The sequence below is a fragment of the Scomber japonicus genome, chromosome 3 (assembly GCF_027409825.1).
Source record: "Scomber japonicus isolate fScoJap1 chromosome 3, fScoJap1.pri, whole genome shotgun sequence".
NCBI classification, from domain to species: domain Eukaryota; kingdom Metazoa; phylum Chordata; class Actinopteri; order Scombriformes; family Scombridae; genus Scomber; species Scomber japonicus.
The window spans coordinates 25228333-25244812 of record NC_070580.1 but is presented as its reverse complement, the minus strand read 5'-3'; the positions used below and the strand labels follow the sequence as shown (position 1 = coordinate 25244812).

Genomic DNA, 16480 nt, shown 5'->3' with positions numbered 1-16480 from the left:
TCTTCCTGAGGGTTAGATGAGAAAATCAACATCACCCTCATGTCTGTGCTGTAGGCATGGAGCTACAGCTAGCACCCAATTAGCTTAGCAGCATAAAGATTGAAAGCAGGGGTGAAAAGCTAGTCTGGCTCTCTCCAAATATGGCTACCAGCACCTGTTAAAATCCCAAATTAAAACATCATATAATGTTTGTTTGATTCATACACAAACAGAAATATGAAAGTGACAACTTGTGGTTTGGAGCTACGTTTTGTAACTATTTATTTAGGAATAGCAGCTGGGTGGTGTGACGTCCTTGAGTCACTGCTGGTTAATATTTACTGTACAGACATGAGAGTGGTTTTAACCTTTTCATCTACATTTTGGCAGGAAAACAAGGGATATTTCCTAAAATGTCTAACTGTGTGTTCACATTTCCACTGCTTTGTGGATTTTGGGATAGTGGTGAGTCAACACCACACTCATAAATCAAGCATTATCTTAAGTATACTTTGTCACTCTTTCAGTGTGACTGTATTGCATATTCAAAATGATTAGAGTTAAAATGTAGTATTGTAGTGGGGTACAACTAAGGAGGTCCAAATCAGTGATTTTTCTTTTTTTTTTCCATTTCTGTGTTTTGTTGCAGGAGAGTGTGTCCACCCCTAAGGCCCTCCCTGACTCTAGCTGTCAGACGGAAGGAGAGGCTAAACTTGGTGAAGCGGAGAATAGAGCAAGGCACATGTCAAATATGAGGGGATCTTGAGTAAACAAAGTATAACACAGAGCAAAGCAAAATCGTCTCTCATCCCATCACCGTCTTTCACGCTATTTCCCTCTCTGTCTCTTTCTCTCTTGCTTCCTTGATCCCCACCTCTCTCTCTCTCCCCTCCCTCTCTTTCTATCTTCTATGCCACATTTGCAATGTTTTATCAGCCTCTCAGTAATTCAGCAAAAACACACTGTGCACATTAGCGTGACTTGTAATCAGTCAATCAACACTAAAGTAAACTAACACGTGTTGAATCCAAATGGGCCATTAAAGCAGCGGTTCTTAAGATTTCTTAGAGAGCCAAGTATCGGCATGGGAAATTTGCAGCAGACATATTTGTTGTCAGAGTTATCTAAATCAACTTTACAAATCATGTACAAGAATCAACATGAGCAGCTCTGTGTCTTGTTCTGGGCCCTGAGCCATACTTTAACAAACCAGAGCATTAAGAAATTAAGCAAAATAGCAAAATACAACAGAAACACAGAAACTACTGTAGCCTACGGGTCGGTTCTAATAATTGCAATTGACAGGGACAAATTCCCTGTTCCCCTGTGTATGTCAGATGGGCTTATTCCCAAACTCCACAAATCCCCCTGTCCAAACACAACCATATGGTCTCCCAGTTGTTCATGACCAGCTGTGCTACAGTGTATCTGGCATGGTTGCCATGCTCTGTAGAAGAGCTCTGACTCCCCCCCCATTGTACCTTAATAAATCCACTGCAATGAAGCAAAAAACTTACTCAGAGTGAAGCAGCGTTTTCTGCTTGACTTCTATCAAAGTGAAAATATGTGCACAGAGGATGATTGTATAATTGGAATACAGTGAATTTGAATTTTATGATGGCAGAGTTATCTTAATGATTGACACCACTGCCTCACAGAAAGAAGGTACCAGCCCTTTCTGTGAGGAATTTGGATATTTAGTGGTTTAGGTGCTCTGCTTTCCTCATCGGTAGCAGATATATAATCTACTTCAGGTTCATTATATAAAAGACATAAATGGTAATGTTACTTTGAACAGGAAGCTGCTAACACTTGACTGTATTCAGAGACAGTGGTGGACGAAGTACACAGACCACGTACTTGAGTAGAAGTTGAGATACCTAGTGTAAAATATTACTCCAGTAAAAGTGAAAGTGCTCCCTTTAAATGTCGACTTGAGTAAAAGTATAAAAGTACTTGGCTTCAAATGTACTTAAGTATCAAAAGTAAAAGTAATTTGGTGTAATGTAGTTCCAATGTCTTGGTATGTCCTTTATACACTCAATCAAGTCATTTAAGGTTAAAAAGCCCACTAACACCACCCTGAAAACAAAATGTTTTCCATTTGTGATATCTGGTATTGATATCTTTTGAAATTATCATAAGCACATCATACTAAATGGAAATCACCTGATTAGGAATTAATAGGGAGGGGGAAAACCACACTAGACACATATTTCTTTAACTTCCATGTGTTGGCAGGGCAGGCTACTGGACAGCGAAACTTTGTCAAATGAATGCTAATAGAGATATGGATGGAGGAGAAGGCAAGTTGGGACAAGTAGCCAGGTAGGGGGCTGGGCCAAAACTGCTCGACACACGATGTGTTCTGATTGGTACACTTGCGGTGCACGTTCATTTGGACCTGTCACAGCAGCTGGTCATGCATGCATGTTGTGGAAAGGAACATTGAAAGGAACGACAGGTTTTTGGAAAGTAGTTGAGTAAAAAGTAAGATTTTCCTCTTCCAAATGTAGTTGAGTCAAAGTATAAAGTCTCACAAAACAATGATACTCAAGTAAAGTACAGATCCGCTAAAAAGTTACTTAAGTACAGTAACGAATTACTTGTACTTCGTTACTGTCCACCACTGTTCAGAGACCAGGTTCTACAGTCTCACTGATAGACAGCTTCATGGCTAATGTTTATTCCATGATGTGACCACTAATTCTGTATCTTCGTAAATTCAACAGATGCTATATCTGTGAGTGTAAAACATGTCAAGTAGGAGCAATTGAGGATGAAAGATGGTTTTGCAACAGGTCAGGCAGCAAACATTGGGACTATATGATATAAGACGAAAACAGAGTAGCAGGTATTCCATTATGGGTAATTTCAACTCACCTGGTTTGGTGGGAGAAAGTCATGGTTGTTTTCATTCATGTACATGTTGTCACCATCAAACTGTATTAGAGAGAGAGAGAAAAAGGGAGAAAACAATTAGAGACAGACAAATCCCAACGGGAACAGATTTTCAGTCAGTCAGTGGAGATACAGAAACAGTGTAACACAGCAGCCTAATGACTGTGAGTCCTCGGCTTATAGACCTCAATGCTCTGGTGGATGTCAGTAATTATAGTTCATTAGAGACATGTATAATTAGGCCCTGTCAAAGCTTGTGTAACTCACACTCTTCGTCTCAGCTTGCCTACAGCCTGAGATTGTGTGTGTAAGTGTGCACACACCTAAGTGCTGTGATTCCTCGGGTGTCACAAGGCGACAAAGGCATAACAGAGTGATAATCACAACACTGACAACACAACACTCACACCGACGGCCATCTAGTTAGTCGGCCAGCAAGTTGGCTGGTAACAATCCAGATTGATCAGCAATGATATTCACTCAACAGATATAGGACTATTTCTGTGATTACTTCGGGTCAGGCTCACAGACAAGTGTTCAAGATGATTTCAGTTAAATTGATAATTTTTGAAAAGCTGGAGGCTCATGCTCCTTGCTCTGATTGACATCTTTCATACTATAGAGTGGGTTTTCCAACTCTTTTACTGTGTTTTCAAACCTATAGTTTGTTTGCCTTGGTCCAAATCACTGATCGACAAACCAAAATGCCTTACTAAACAGCCCTGTGAGAATATTCACTCCACTAATTGGTTAGTAGTGATCAGGGTGGGAGCAAGAACTTAAACACAGGAATGTCCTGAAGATGGTCCTCTGGCCAAATGAAACATACTTCACTGCCATAGTCCAGGTTGGACCTTGATTCATTCTTCAGCCAACTGCTAGTACCTGTTGATTTCAGCCATCCACATCCCAACACGCAAAGTGCACATGGCTACAGGAGCTGTTTAGCACAACCTTGCAGAGGATGCCTTGTAGTTTGATTGAGATTGGATAATGTTCTCAACTCCAACTAACTAGAATTAGCTTCAGACTGTACTAAGACCGCTACCTTAAAACGGTCTTGTTTCAGTTGTTTTGGTCCATCAAGTATGATTGCTGTGTTCAGACCTGCCTAAATAAATCACATTCAAAAGGACTAAACAAAGCAAATTTGCCCTCAATCTGCCAAATGAGAGCTAGCCAATCAGACACAGAAGCTGTTTCCCACTAAGCCAGTCCTTATTACCAATCACTAACATGGATGACCAATGGTAAATGGTAATAGGACTGAATTTGTATAGCGCCTTTCTCGTCATTCGACCACTGAAAGCGCTTTACACTACATGCCAACATTCACCCATTCATACGCACATTCATACACTGATGGCAGAGGCTGCCATGCAAGGTACCAACCTGCTCATCAGGAGTAGTTACTAACACACACTCTCACACCAATGGCACAGCCCTCAGGATAAATTTGCGATTCAGTATCTTCCGTATCAAGGATACTTCGATACCTCTCAATGAGAGCCGCCCCTAATCACCAGTCTACCCCTTTACCAATCCTGCCAACCAGCCACCCAGCTAGTGATCGAGAGACCACACAGATGCCAAAAGCAGAGAAAAAACCTTTAACGCTTTTGTACTTTGCCTGAGAAATGATGAGAAGGCAACCCTGCTAATTCAGAGCTCAGAAGCTCAAAGCTGCAAAAGGGGAGGCTTAGGAGGAAAGGTGATGGTTTGAGGTTAAAGCGATGGTTCGGCGTAATTTCGACCTAGCGTCATATGCACCATTACGTCTATCTAAACACCGCCTCAGCCCTATTCTTTCATTTGGTTGCAAATTAGTAGAGTTAGAGCCATTAGCCGAATGTCATAGTACAGGCGCTAATGGAACCAACAGTGTATCTCGTAAATTACCCCAACAATAATGCCTGGATTGTTATCAAACTTCTACAGTAGAACAAACAGGGTCTTTACTCATAAATTGATGCATTGGAAAGTATACCAGGAGTTTATTAAAATAACACTTACCTGATGGCTTTTACTCTGTTGCTACTGCTAAAGCTGTAAACATCGTCAAGATCTTGTGCGATCACTGAAATACCGTGTGGTCGCGCAAGATCCCACACAGAACACCTTCACATTCGATGTGCTCTGGGCAGGATCTCGCGCGACCACACAGTAAGTGTTATTTTAATAAACTCCTGGTGTACTTTCAAACTTTCCAATGCATCAATTTATTTATTTAGTAAATACCCTATTTGTACTACTGTAGAAGTTTGATAACAATCCAGGCATTATTAGTGGGGTCATTTACGAGATACACTTTTGGTTCCATTAGTGCCTGTACTAAGCAATTCGGCTGATGGCTCTAACTCCATCAATTTGCGACCAAATTTTAAAAAAGGGCTGAGGGGGTGTTTAGATAGAAGTAATGGTGCATATGACGCTAGGTCAAAATTACGCTGAACCATCGCTTTAAAGGATGAGAAAGATGAGGATGTACCCCTGAGCTAAAGGAAAAGGAGAGGGTGAAGATCGTGTTTAAGTGGGAGGCAGCGTTGGAGAGATGCTGTAGGTATGGAGTGATGGAGGGGAATGAAAAGAGAGGGTGAGGACAGAGACTATGAATGAGCAAAATAGAGACAGAAGAGGAGGGTTGTAGCAGCAGTAGTGGCAATAGAGCCTGTGGTTGTTCTAGCTGTAGTGTGATTAACATTGGGGTCACAGCCAGAGGCCACAGCTTGAAACACACAGGCATATAAACAAGCACACACACATACACATGCTCCCAGAGGCCTTTCCTGCCTCTCTGTCTGACACTATTTGGCACCAGCCATTTATGAGGAAACAAAACACACCTTAAGACAGCTAGTAGTGGCTGAGATGAATTACAGCTCCTACTGTAGGGTCAAGCAATGGGATGGATATGTGCCTACAGTAACTCACTAAGAATGTTTCTCAAGCTGTGGGCAGGGACCAAAGATAGGCCACAATCTTTTTTATAGCGATGTTTCACCACGCGTAATGAGCCATAGATTCCAGGAGCTAAATATACTATATTGTAGGTGTTCATTTGTTCGTATTATTTTAGGGATTTTTTTGGAACATTTGAATATATTCCATTTAAATTATGGTCAGATTCAACTCCAACAGAGTTGCTCATGTATTTTTGTTGATATCTTGACACAGTCAGAGCACCAAACAAACCACAGAACAAAGGCAATCCCTTGAAAGATTTATTCAATTTGAAGCCCCAATTCCATTTTCAAGTTATCATTCAGCCTGAAATGAAACTGTTACTTCTAGTGCAATGATTTCTGTCTGATAGACTATTAGTTTGCTGGAGGAACAATCACTGTATTCTGCAATGAAAATGAAATCACTTTCTTTATTGCTCTTGGAAAATGATTTTACATGCTGTCCTAATCACATTGTGCTGGATATGATGGTGTCTTGCAATAAGTTATTTTCATACCTGTGAATCAGATCTCAATGAGCAAAACAGGATAAGTAGAAAACAATTATACAGAATGTCAAAGAGCAAAGTGAAGTCTGTGCCTCTGCTGCACAATGGCAAGGAGTCACTGAGGGCAGAGTTGTTAGAATAACAAACAATATCTAAATTGAAGGGAAAGGTAGAAATAATTAGTTCCTGTCTCGTTGTGGTCAGAGAATGGCCAGTTAAGCTAAGTGAACTATAATCATGCTACAGCACAGATACAAGAGCAGACCTTGAATAACAAATCTCTTGTCTGACCCTAAGCTTGCTAGCCTTATGTCTGACTCCAGGTATGTTAATGGTGTAGTTTAACATTTTGGGTATTGCACTTGTTCACTTTCTTATTCTTTAATTATATAAGATGCTAGAATATCAATGCCACTCTCACATCTACATACTAAATATGAAGCTTGAGCTACCAGACAGTTTAGCATAAAGACTGGAAGGAGGGGATTATTCTGAAGCCCCAATAGTTCTAAAAATGTCCCATTGGTGTGAAAACCCATTAGTCCAACAGCCCATGATCCCAAAAACAAATGCCTATTGCTCCGAAGGCGCATTGCTGTGAAAGTACAAATTCTAGAATTGTTGGAATTCAGTAACTGTCGATCCCTGGGCTGAATGGTGAGGGAGGACACATGTACTGCATGCACTGCCATTATTTATGGTTAGGTGTTCTAATATCTTACTATCTTTGAAACACAAAGACACCATTTACAAAATGCTTTAAATCTGTGCCTTTTAGTAGGCCCTTGGGATAAAAATGATTAGGGTTAGATTAATTTGTTGTTTTCAGGATAACGTGGCTTCAGACTAATGAGCTTTTGGTCAAATGGAAAGTTTTTCAAACTATTAAGGTTTCAGTAAGGTGCTGTCAGACGGATGGCATGGCACCTGGAAGTGTGAAGGCTAAAATAGAAATCAGTGTACCAGCAACTCCAAAGCTCACAAATGAACATGTTATAGCTTTTTAGTTTTAATCCATACATAGACAAGAAGTTGGTTTTATGGGGAGTTATGTGCTGCAATAATTTAGTGGCTAGATGCAGTGACTTCTTGGTTTCCTGGTCGTTTCGCCCCCACCTGCTTCTGCATCTAAGCTACGCTAATCACCTGCTGGCTCTGATTTCATGTTTAGTGCACAAACATGAAAGTGGTATCAATCTTCTTGTATGACTCTCAACAAGAAAGCAAATAAGAGTATTTACCCAAATGTTGACTTGTTCCTTGTGCACCAAAACATTTTATTCAATCCCAAGTAACTATTGAGTGTGAATTGAGTGAGTCAGTGCACATTGTACTTTACTATAGTAACCTGAATAACACGATCTACATTACTAATTTGATATTAGTGCCAGAAAAAGTTGGGTAATGGAATCCACCTTATAAAAGCATCCTTGACCAAGACTCTGAATGCCTTCCTCAATGTGTGATTCATCTGAACCTGACCTCTGACCTCTGAGCAAGACATATAAATATCTATCTATCTATCTATCTATCTATACAAATAAAATGTATGTATTATTATTATTATTATAAGAAGTTTCATCTGGGTTCCCTGCTCTGACACATTTTGTACACATGGAAGATGACAATAGCTGTGAAATATTGGGAAATAATGTGAAAAATTGGGCATGCAGTGCTCTAAGATAGAGATTTGTGATAAGTAAGTTTATAATAACATGGCAAATAAACTACAGTAAAAATGATAACAGAATAAATCAAGAATGCATGCAGCTTTCCAGCAGACATCAGACAAGATTTTGTGTATATACTGTATACAATCTTGGTCTGGTGTAATTTGACTCATATAATGTATATCTTTTTCCAGAAGTCATAATTTGCTCAGTGTGAACATATGAGCAGTTGACATATGAAAGAAAGGGAGGTTTGTAAGGGAAGGGCGAGCTTGTTGTGTCTCTCTCTGTTTGCTTTCCTGCGGCTTTGAGGTCATTAATCATAGCGGTCAAATCTACAGCAAAACAATTGAGCAAAGGAAAACACAGACAGGGAGAGAGAGGGAGAGGGTGAAAGGGGGAGGTAGAGGGTGAAGGTGAGAAAGAGGTGGAAAGCTCCAGTGAGATGGGGGAGAGGAGAGTCATGTTGAGCCAGGGAATGAAGGAGGGAAATGTTGAGATAGATTGAAGCTTGAGAAAGAAAAGGGACAAGTAAGGCCTGTACAACTGACGCACTTGACACCAGACTCTTGTTTGCATAGCAGAAATGCAAATACATGAGAGGGAGAAAGATAGAGAGAGAGAATGGGAGGGAGAAAATAAAGTGGGAGAGGTGCTATAAATAGCTTTGTGTTTGCGTAAAGCCAAACCAATGTCAGTTTGATGCAGGAAGTGCACCAGTCATAGAGGTTATAGAACAACTGTTGACTGGAACACAACATATCAGAAATGTAGCTTCCTAAAGCCTTCACATAAGGACACACATCCAAAACTGCCAAAAATTGTATTCATCCATTAATGGATACGCCTGTCCTACAAAACTACATCAAATGACTTTCAAAAAGTGATTGTTGTTGGTCAAAGCAATTGGGTCGGTTGTTAATGTATCAATCTTGATACAATGTTTTTTTTTTGTTTTTTTTTTTGCATTTACCCAACTATACTGACTAATAATGAGGCATATACCATACTGTATTAAATAAAAATGTGTTTGAGTATGTTTTGAACATCTGTATTTTTTTATTTTGTGTATTGTGTATGTAGGAAGATGAAGTGGCCTGAACATCGCCTGTGATGTACTGAAGGAGCCATAATAATACGTCTTCATACTCATGGGATTTGTTAAGATTTGACTCACAATATCACTCACAATAACAACCTCTATTCATTGTTTTTACCTTTTACGGACAAGAAAATCTTAGTTAATTTACCATGAAACGTAACAGAGCCATGTTGTTAGGTAATTCTACATAGATTAGCCACATTCATATACCTGGAGTGCAACAAATATGACAGACACCTCTTTGTATAAGACCATATAGTTCAACAACACCACTAACTAGTTTTTGCTGTCTTATTATAAAGTGGCAACTGAGTGTATAGAGTAGAATATTGCTTATTTTGTATTACTACATTGATGTCATTAAACTACTGTGCATACTATAACAATGTAGTGAACCAAAACTAATCCTTAAAAAGTATCTAGTTTCAGATCAGTTTTGTTACAATTCCATATTCCTACGATGACGCTTGTTTTGCATTCTGTGCTACAGCGCTTATAACCTGCGTTGATCTACACGAGATCTTTTTCTCATAAGGTCGCTGTGAGCCCAGCTGTGCTTTACTGTATGCACTGAATACCAAGTCTCACAACCGGTAACTGCAGACAGGTATGTTTTAGATTTAAAGAAAGATGAGGCAGGAGAGATGGAGAGAGGAGGACTTAACCCTCCTTCTAGTCTCTTTCCATGGTTACAGCATGCGCCTCCCTAGTTTTTCACCCCAGCGTAACTAATCGCGTGTCAGTCAATGTGCCGATGGAAAGAGGCAGCAGTCAAAATACCTGTGTCAGGACTGTGGTCATTAGAGCATTCAATGACTCGCTGGCAGGCATACACACACACACACACACACACACACACACATGCATAAAGGCATAACCAAAGCACAGTGAGCATGGGGGATGGTGTGCTATAAAGAAGATATGGATTGCCTTTGTGTGTATGTGTGAGAGTGTGTATGTGTGAATATCTCTGCTGCTGCATGTGTATTTCACCTTTATGTGTTCCTTATGTGAATGCATGTTTGCAAATTGTGTATATACAATTTGAGCTTGCATGCATTATATTCTTGGCTCACATGTGTGCACATTGCATGCGTGCCTTCGTGTTTGTGTAATGTATCCTGTCCAATAATACACACATTGATCCCGGCGAGATAAAGATAACAAAGTTAGACCTTCCATAATATTTATTTTCTCATAACAGACCTGCTCAGCCACGCCCAGTCATATAACTCCATGCAGATGAAATATGGTCTTCATTACCTTTAAACCTCAACACACAGAAACTAGTGAGGAGAAACAGAATTGCCCTTCTTTCTCGACTGAAAGAGCAAGAAATGAATTGGAGCAGCTGAGATTTTTTTACATTACCATGACAAATACGGCGAAATGGGGAAGAGAGAGAGAGAGGGGGAGACACAGAGAAAAAGAGAGGGAGGGAGACACATGACGACAGACAGAAAAGGGCAGATCAGACAGAAAGACCAAATTGTGTAGAAAAAAACAAAAAAACACATCAGCTCAATTTGTGCTCGACTGTAAGCTATGAGCTGAGAGGAGAAATAAAATAAGGCATTTAGCTAGGGATCATGTTAAACCATGCAAGTGAATGAGTCCCCAGAGGAGAGTGCTCCCTCTCTTGCTTATGATGGACTTAATTGCCTCTATCAGTGTTAAGATATAACATTCATCTCAGGTTTATTGCTCGGCTTTATGGTCTTGTCCATCACATTGAGGGGTTTCAAGAGGCAGGCCACTCCTCAAATGGCACCTTATAATAATGAGACAGATCAGAAAGCAATGAGGAGAAGAGGGAAAAAAAGAATCATTTATATTTGAAAAATTAGCAAATTTTACAAGAAATCTGGATGAGTAGATCTGGTATGTGAATGAGCCGACGGAGCAGAATGGTTTTGATGGTATGCTGGATGGATTACTCTTCGGTTTCTGGGTCTTTCAAAATGCACGGTTCGTCGGGCTAAAGGCACACACATCTCCCCCACCTCTGACCTCCGAAAGCTCTGCGTAGGTGTAGGGTTTCAGATGGCCACACAATCGTACCATTGTGCTCCTGTTAACACAATGAAAACACAGCTAACACATCGTTGACATTCAGCTACCCCCACTCTGCCTAACCTTGACTTCCAACACAACTCAGGTAGAACACAGAAATGGATAATCAAGCTATACAGAACTTTAACAAGAACTCAAATACAAGACACCAAAACACATTGTTGGTAGTGTAGACATAACTACAATAGGTTTTGCTTCAACATGGACCAAACAATGAGGAATATTTAACATACAATCAAAGCCTGAAATGCTCCTAGGTGAAAGTGACATGGACATATTTCATTTCTTTAAGATGTGTCTCTGATCTCCTAAAGCAGGCTGCTTCTCATCACATGAGGGCTTGAGAACCCATGTCTGCGTGTTCCATTAAATCTATTAAATCCACTTGCATTATATCATAGTGCTTACCACACAATAGGAGCCTTTCAAGGGCAGTCCCAGAGGAAGCCAACAAAGGGCCCTCTCTTTCAGGGACTAGTCAAGTAATTCAGAAAGAGCCAAACACAATTTTGTGTGTGTGTGGATCTTCTTCAGCAGACCAACAAGCACAATTTCACCAAGTCAAGAAAGAGACTGTCACAAAAGAGGAGGAGAGCAGAAAAAGAGAGCAGCAAGATACCTGATTTTTTTCTCTCTCTCTCGCAAGTGCCTTATTTAAAAGACATAGGGCCTTGTGAAGTATTCTTCCCTAAAATAGTGAGGACAAAAAAAAGCACAGACCTAGAAAGTGATGCCAAGCAGCAATTTAAGAGCAAATGAGGCCTGGTTGTATTCAATAGATATGCTTATGTTCATTTTTGTTTGTCTGTCTTTAACGATGATATTTTGCAAAACGCTTAAATTCAGTTTTTTTATGACCAGTACCAGTGTTTCTAAAATGTTAATTTATAGTTGACTTTAAGGATATATCAATATTACGGAAAAATAAATAACGGTTAAGCCAAAGTTAGCGTTACATAACTAAACCATTTAGGCTAGGACAGGCAGTGGCTAAAGTTACTGAAAAGTTTAATTGCATGTCTGTGACAGTACTTGAATTCAAGTCTCCTTCATAAATGTCAGACATGCCACGCACTCCTTACTGTCCACAACTTCTGCATCCTTCAATACATATGGACATAATTCTTAGGTACACAGGGTTGGTCTGTCTCTCATGTTTCCTAACGTTTCATGTTTCATGTCCTATCTAAAAAAAAACGACAACAGAAAAGCAACAGCGCCGCCATTGGCTAGGGTAAATCAAATTTGAGTTTTTTGTCGTAGACAGCACCACCGTGTGGACATTTGTATAACACTTCACCATTGCTAAAATCTAGAAGACAAATACCAAAGCAATCCTGCAAAGTTTGAACTATTTTACCTGTAGATGGTACAGAAACATTATAAATTGATATGGCAGATATGATATAAATAGCACTCTGAGCTACATTAAAGCACTTAGAACTGCATGCAAAGCACTTTGAGCAGCATTTCTTGTTTGAAAGATGCTATACAGATAAAATTATAATTATCGATTGATAAAACCTATTGGTCTGAATCCTAACACACTTGAAATTTTGAACAAATCATGTTTGTACAAAGCCTTAATATGCTAAGACAGGATTTTGTTATTCCCTATAAATCATGGCTTCCAGTTAGCAATCAGATTTATTTTTCACTGTGTATTTTAAATCAGATCCAGATGCATTTTCTGTTAAAATAACACATTTCGAGGAGTGTGCAGCACTGCATACTGAATGCTAGTTTAATATGAACTTTAGGGAGACTTTGTTTAAACCTGCTCACCTTTTTTATGTTTGTGCGCTGACATTTATGGCCAATTCCATTTAAATCACAATTATTGTCTCTTCCTTCATCCTGCAATGCAGTAAAGCATAACTTCAGCTGTATCAGATCTGCTTTCCCAAGGCGCCAACCTGGTGTGCACAAGTACAGTAATTTTCAAACATGCATGAAAACACACAATATTGCACCACCAGGGGGGAAAAAAACCCTTCTCCCTTTTGTATTTGGGAGCTCACCATGTATTTAAATCTAAATACAGCATCCAGCACCATCTAGTTCTGTCGATAGGGCTCAAAATAATTCACTGTTCTTTCATTCACTGCCATGCTGACTCCACATCCAGCCTCTGCCACTAGCATTCAGGCAGAATTTTCTATTACCAATCTAATTGCATATTCCACCCTGACAAGAGCTCATTAAACCTTAATTATACACATGTTGTTTTCTACAAACATCTCCATTTGGGTCTCTCTGCCTTGTAATTGTTCAGGAGGGACAACCAGTTGAGATTTCACAGATTGAGAGCGAAGAAGAGGGAGAGAGAGTGAGAAAGAGAGAAAGAGAGAGGGAGAGAAAGGGAGGTAAAGGGAAAGAGAGAAAGAGAGAGAGGTGGAAAAGAAAAAAAATACCAGAGAGAGACAGGGAGAGAGAGAGACAGGGAGAGAGAGAGGAGAGAGAGAGAGAGAGAGAGAGAGAGAGAGAGAGAGAGAGAAAGAGAGAGAAAGAGAGAGAGAGGAGTGTCTGGAAGTAGGTCATGCCTCTCCATAAACAAGGCATGGTTTCTAAAATAATATACCCATCCAGTGGAAGTAATGCCAAACAACTGAGCGAATGTGGAGCTCATGTAATATTTACAGAGCACTAATACATAGATGGCAGGTCTTTTTCTCAGCAACCCCCCCCAACCCCCCCCAACCACCACCACCACTCCCCCTTTCCAAAGCCAGAGGTTTCTTTTTTTTTTCATCTGCTTTTTTTCCTTCTTGCCATTTGAATTTCAGAGAAAGCCAACTACATTGATATGGCAGGGAGGAGGGGAGGTTGGACGGATGCTAAGATGTTGAGTTCCCCTCACTTTCTTTCTCCCTTTTTTTGCCTCTCTCTCTCTCTCTCTCTCTCTCTCTCTCTCTCTCTCTCTCTCTCTCTCTCTCTCTCTCTCTCTCTCTCCCTCTCTTTCTCTCTCTCCTTCTCTCTCCCTCTCTCTCTTTCTCTCTCTCTCTTTTGCTCCTCTTCCTCCCTCCATCAGTGTCTGCACATTGACTTTGGCTGTGATGTTTTTTTCTTTTCTTCACATTTGTTACATTTTAGCGAGGGAAAGTGGGCCTTAATCCAGACTCTTTGAGGCATGGACGATGATATTACTGTGGAGAATCAGCCTTTTAAAGACTTCTTTAAACTCCAGCTGCTGCTGTAAGGTCACCAAGCACTTGTTCAACGTCGGGCCCAGCATGATGCTTCTGAGCTTGGGACTAACTGGCTGTGTCGACTCCAGGCTGGGCTTTCTGGGCTTTTGACAGCGCCTGGCAATGCTACTGCAAGAGACACTGTAAAGAATATCTCTGCAACATTTGTGCAAGTCCAAGTCCTGTGAGGAAAATACAGTTTGCTGATTATTATGTTTGATGCAGGAGATATGAAGTAACCTATCTGATTTGGCAGCTAAACTACTGGCTATATATTATAAATCCTTGATGGGTGTATCATATAATACTTAGTTATAAAGAGCATGTAAGGTTTGTAGCTTGAAGTCTAGTGTATGGTGAGTGTTTGTCAGTCACAGGATAAAGAAATCATATTGTTACTAAACAAAGATGATTGTGGTCGCATTTTTTGCTACTGTGCATTTTTGCATTTTACAATCTACCATAAATGGGAGGATTTTATCCTATTTTAGTTTTTTAAAGCATATTCTTCATATGGAAAATTATACAGGAATTTTGTTACTGTAATTACATATTTTATACCAAAGTTACATTGTAGGGTTAGGTGCCAATTCCATATAATATTGTTTTTAAGAGTACACATAACATTTTTATGTGAAGACTTTATGTTATTATTTCACATTGTTTTACAAATGAATGGTTCTCCACAGATTGTAATCTAAAACTAACCAAAATTACCTATTGAAGTTTTTGTGTTACATGTGTGAAGAATGTTGTGTGAAGTATGAACTTGATTATTTTACAAATTATTTTGAATATCTTTGCTTTATATTGATATATCTGAGAATATACACACATATATGTATATATATATATTACAGGTTTTTACAAAAGAAACCTAATGGAGCATTGTTTTTAATACTATATTTATGTGGGTTATGTTCATGACATCTTAAAATGAGATTCTTTTGACAATCTATGTCCACATGAAATTAGATGTCCATCATTGACCACCCGGTGTCACCACCATTTAGCACCCAAAAAGCATCAAGTGTCCAATCTGAGCCTCTCAGTCATCGCTGGGGACCTCCTCACCCTGTCAGTGTTGACACTTACAGTATGCATCATTGATACCCACCCAGCAGCAGAAAATAAATAGCCTGTCATCAGATCTCTCTTGCTTTGCTATGTTACAGTTATCTTGGCAATGTTATGTTTTTTTACAGCAGGCATTTGTTTTGTGTCTCTGTTTTGTTTGTTTATTCAGTTGGTTAGTTAAAATATTCCATTCTTAGCACAATTACAGTGGAACATCACTCAACTCTCGCCAACATCAAACATGCTCACTGTACGGTGCGAGCCATGTCAAGATAAACAAACATGACATATTAAACAGGAAAATGAGTCACTCACTTATTATCTCACCAAAATAAATCTGGAAAACACTAATTATAACAACCTGAGCCTGATTCTGACTGATTCAACCCTGCTCTCTGGCTGTATGTATGAATGTACAGTGTGTGTGTGTGTGTGTGTGTGTGTGTATGTGTCTGTCACATTCTTCTTCTACTGCTGCCTTAATAGGCAATCTCTTAGATATTCGCTACAGAATAGCGCTCATGCAATATTAATATCACACCAAAATATGGAAGCCCGAGCCCCCACTCTATCTCTCACTCCCTACATAATTGACTATGCAAGGCTCCAAATCAGCTTGGAAAAAGAGAGAAAGACACAGAGACAAAGCAGGAGAGAGATAGGGAGAGAAAGAGAAAGGGGGGGGGGGTGAGAGACAGAGACGGAGGGAGAGGGAGAAGAGAAAGAAAGGAAGAGTAGGACATGTAAAAACCAAGGGAAAGAGACAAGAGGAAAAAGAGAAGGAATCCTTAGACGATCCTGTCATCTCTGCGCTATAGCAGATTCTGAACCTTCACCTTATATCACTGTCAAGGCAGTGGAGCTAAAACAACAACAACAATAACAACAGTAGCTCAAACAGTTTGACTCCCTGCAAAGATTGCGCTGTTGCTTATCCAACCTGGACTAAAACAAGCATCCATTCCAGTACAGTAGCTTTTAGTTTTCATTGTGCATTAACATCATAGTGTTTCAGTATTTTATTGTGTAGATTATTGGC

The 16480-nt window shown here is 39.8% G+C and overlaps 1 protein-coding gene across 3 annotated transcripts in view; it reads right to left on the bottom strand.

Moving 5' to 3' along the window:
* Window positions 1–16480, bottom strand: part of LOC128356041 (thymocyte selection-associated high mobility group box protein TOX-like) — a 115124-nt gene that overhangs the window by 42841 nt on the left and 55803 nt on the right. For all 3 annotated transcript variants that reach the window (XM_053316471.1, XM_053316470.1, XM_053316472.1), the window contains exon 3: window positions 2863–2922. In XM_053316471.1, the coding sequence (XP_053172446.1) occupies window positions 2863–2922 (60 nt within the window). The remainder of the gene's footprint in view (window positions 1–2862; window positions 2923–16480) is intronic.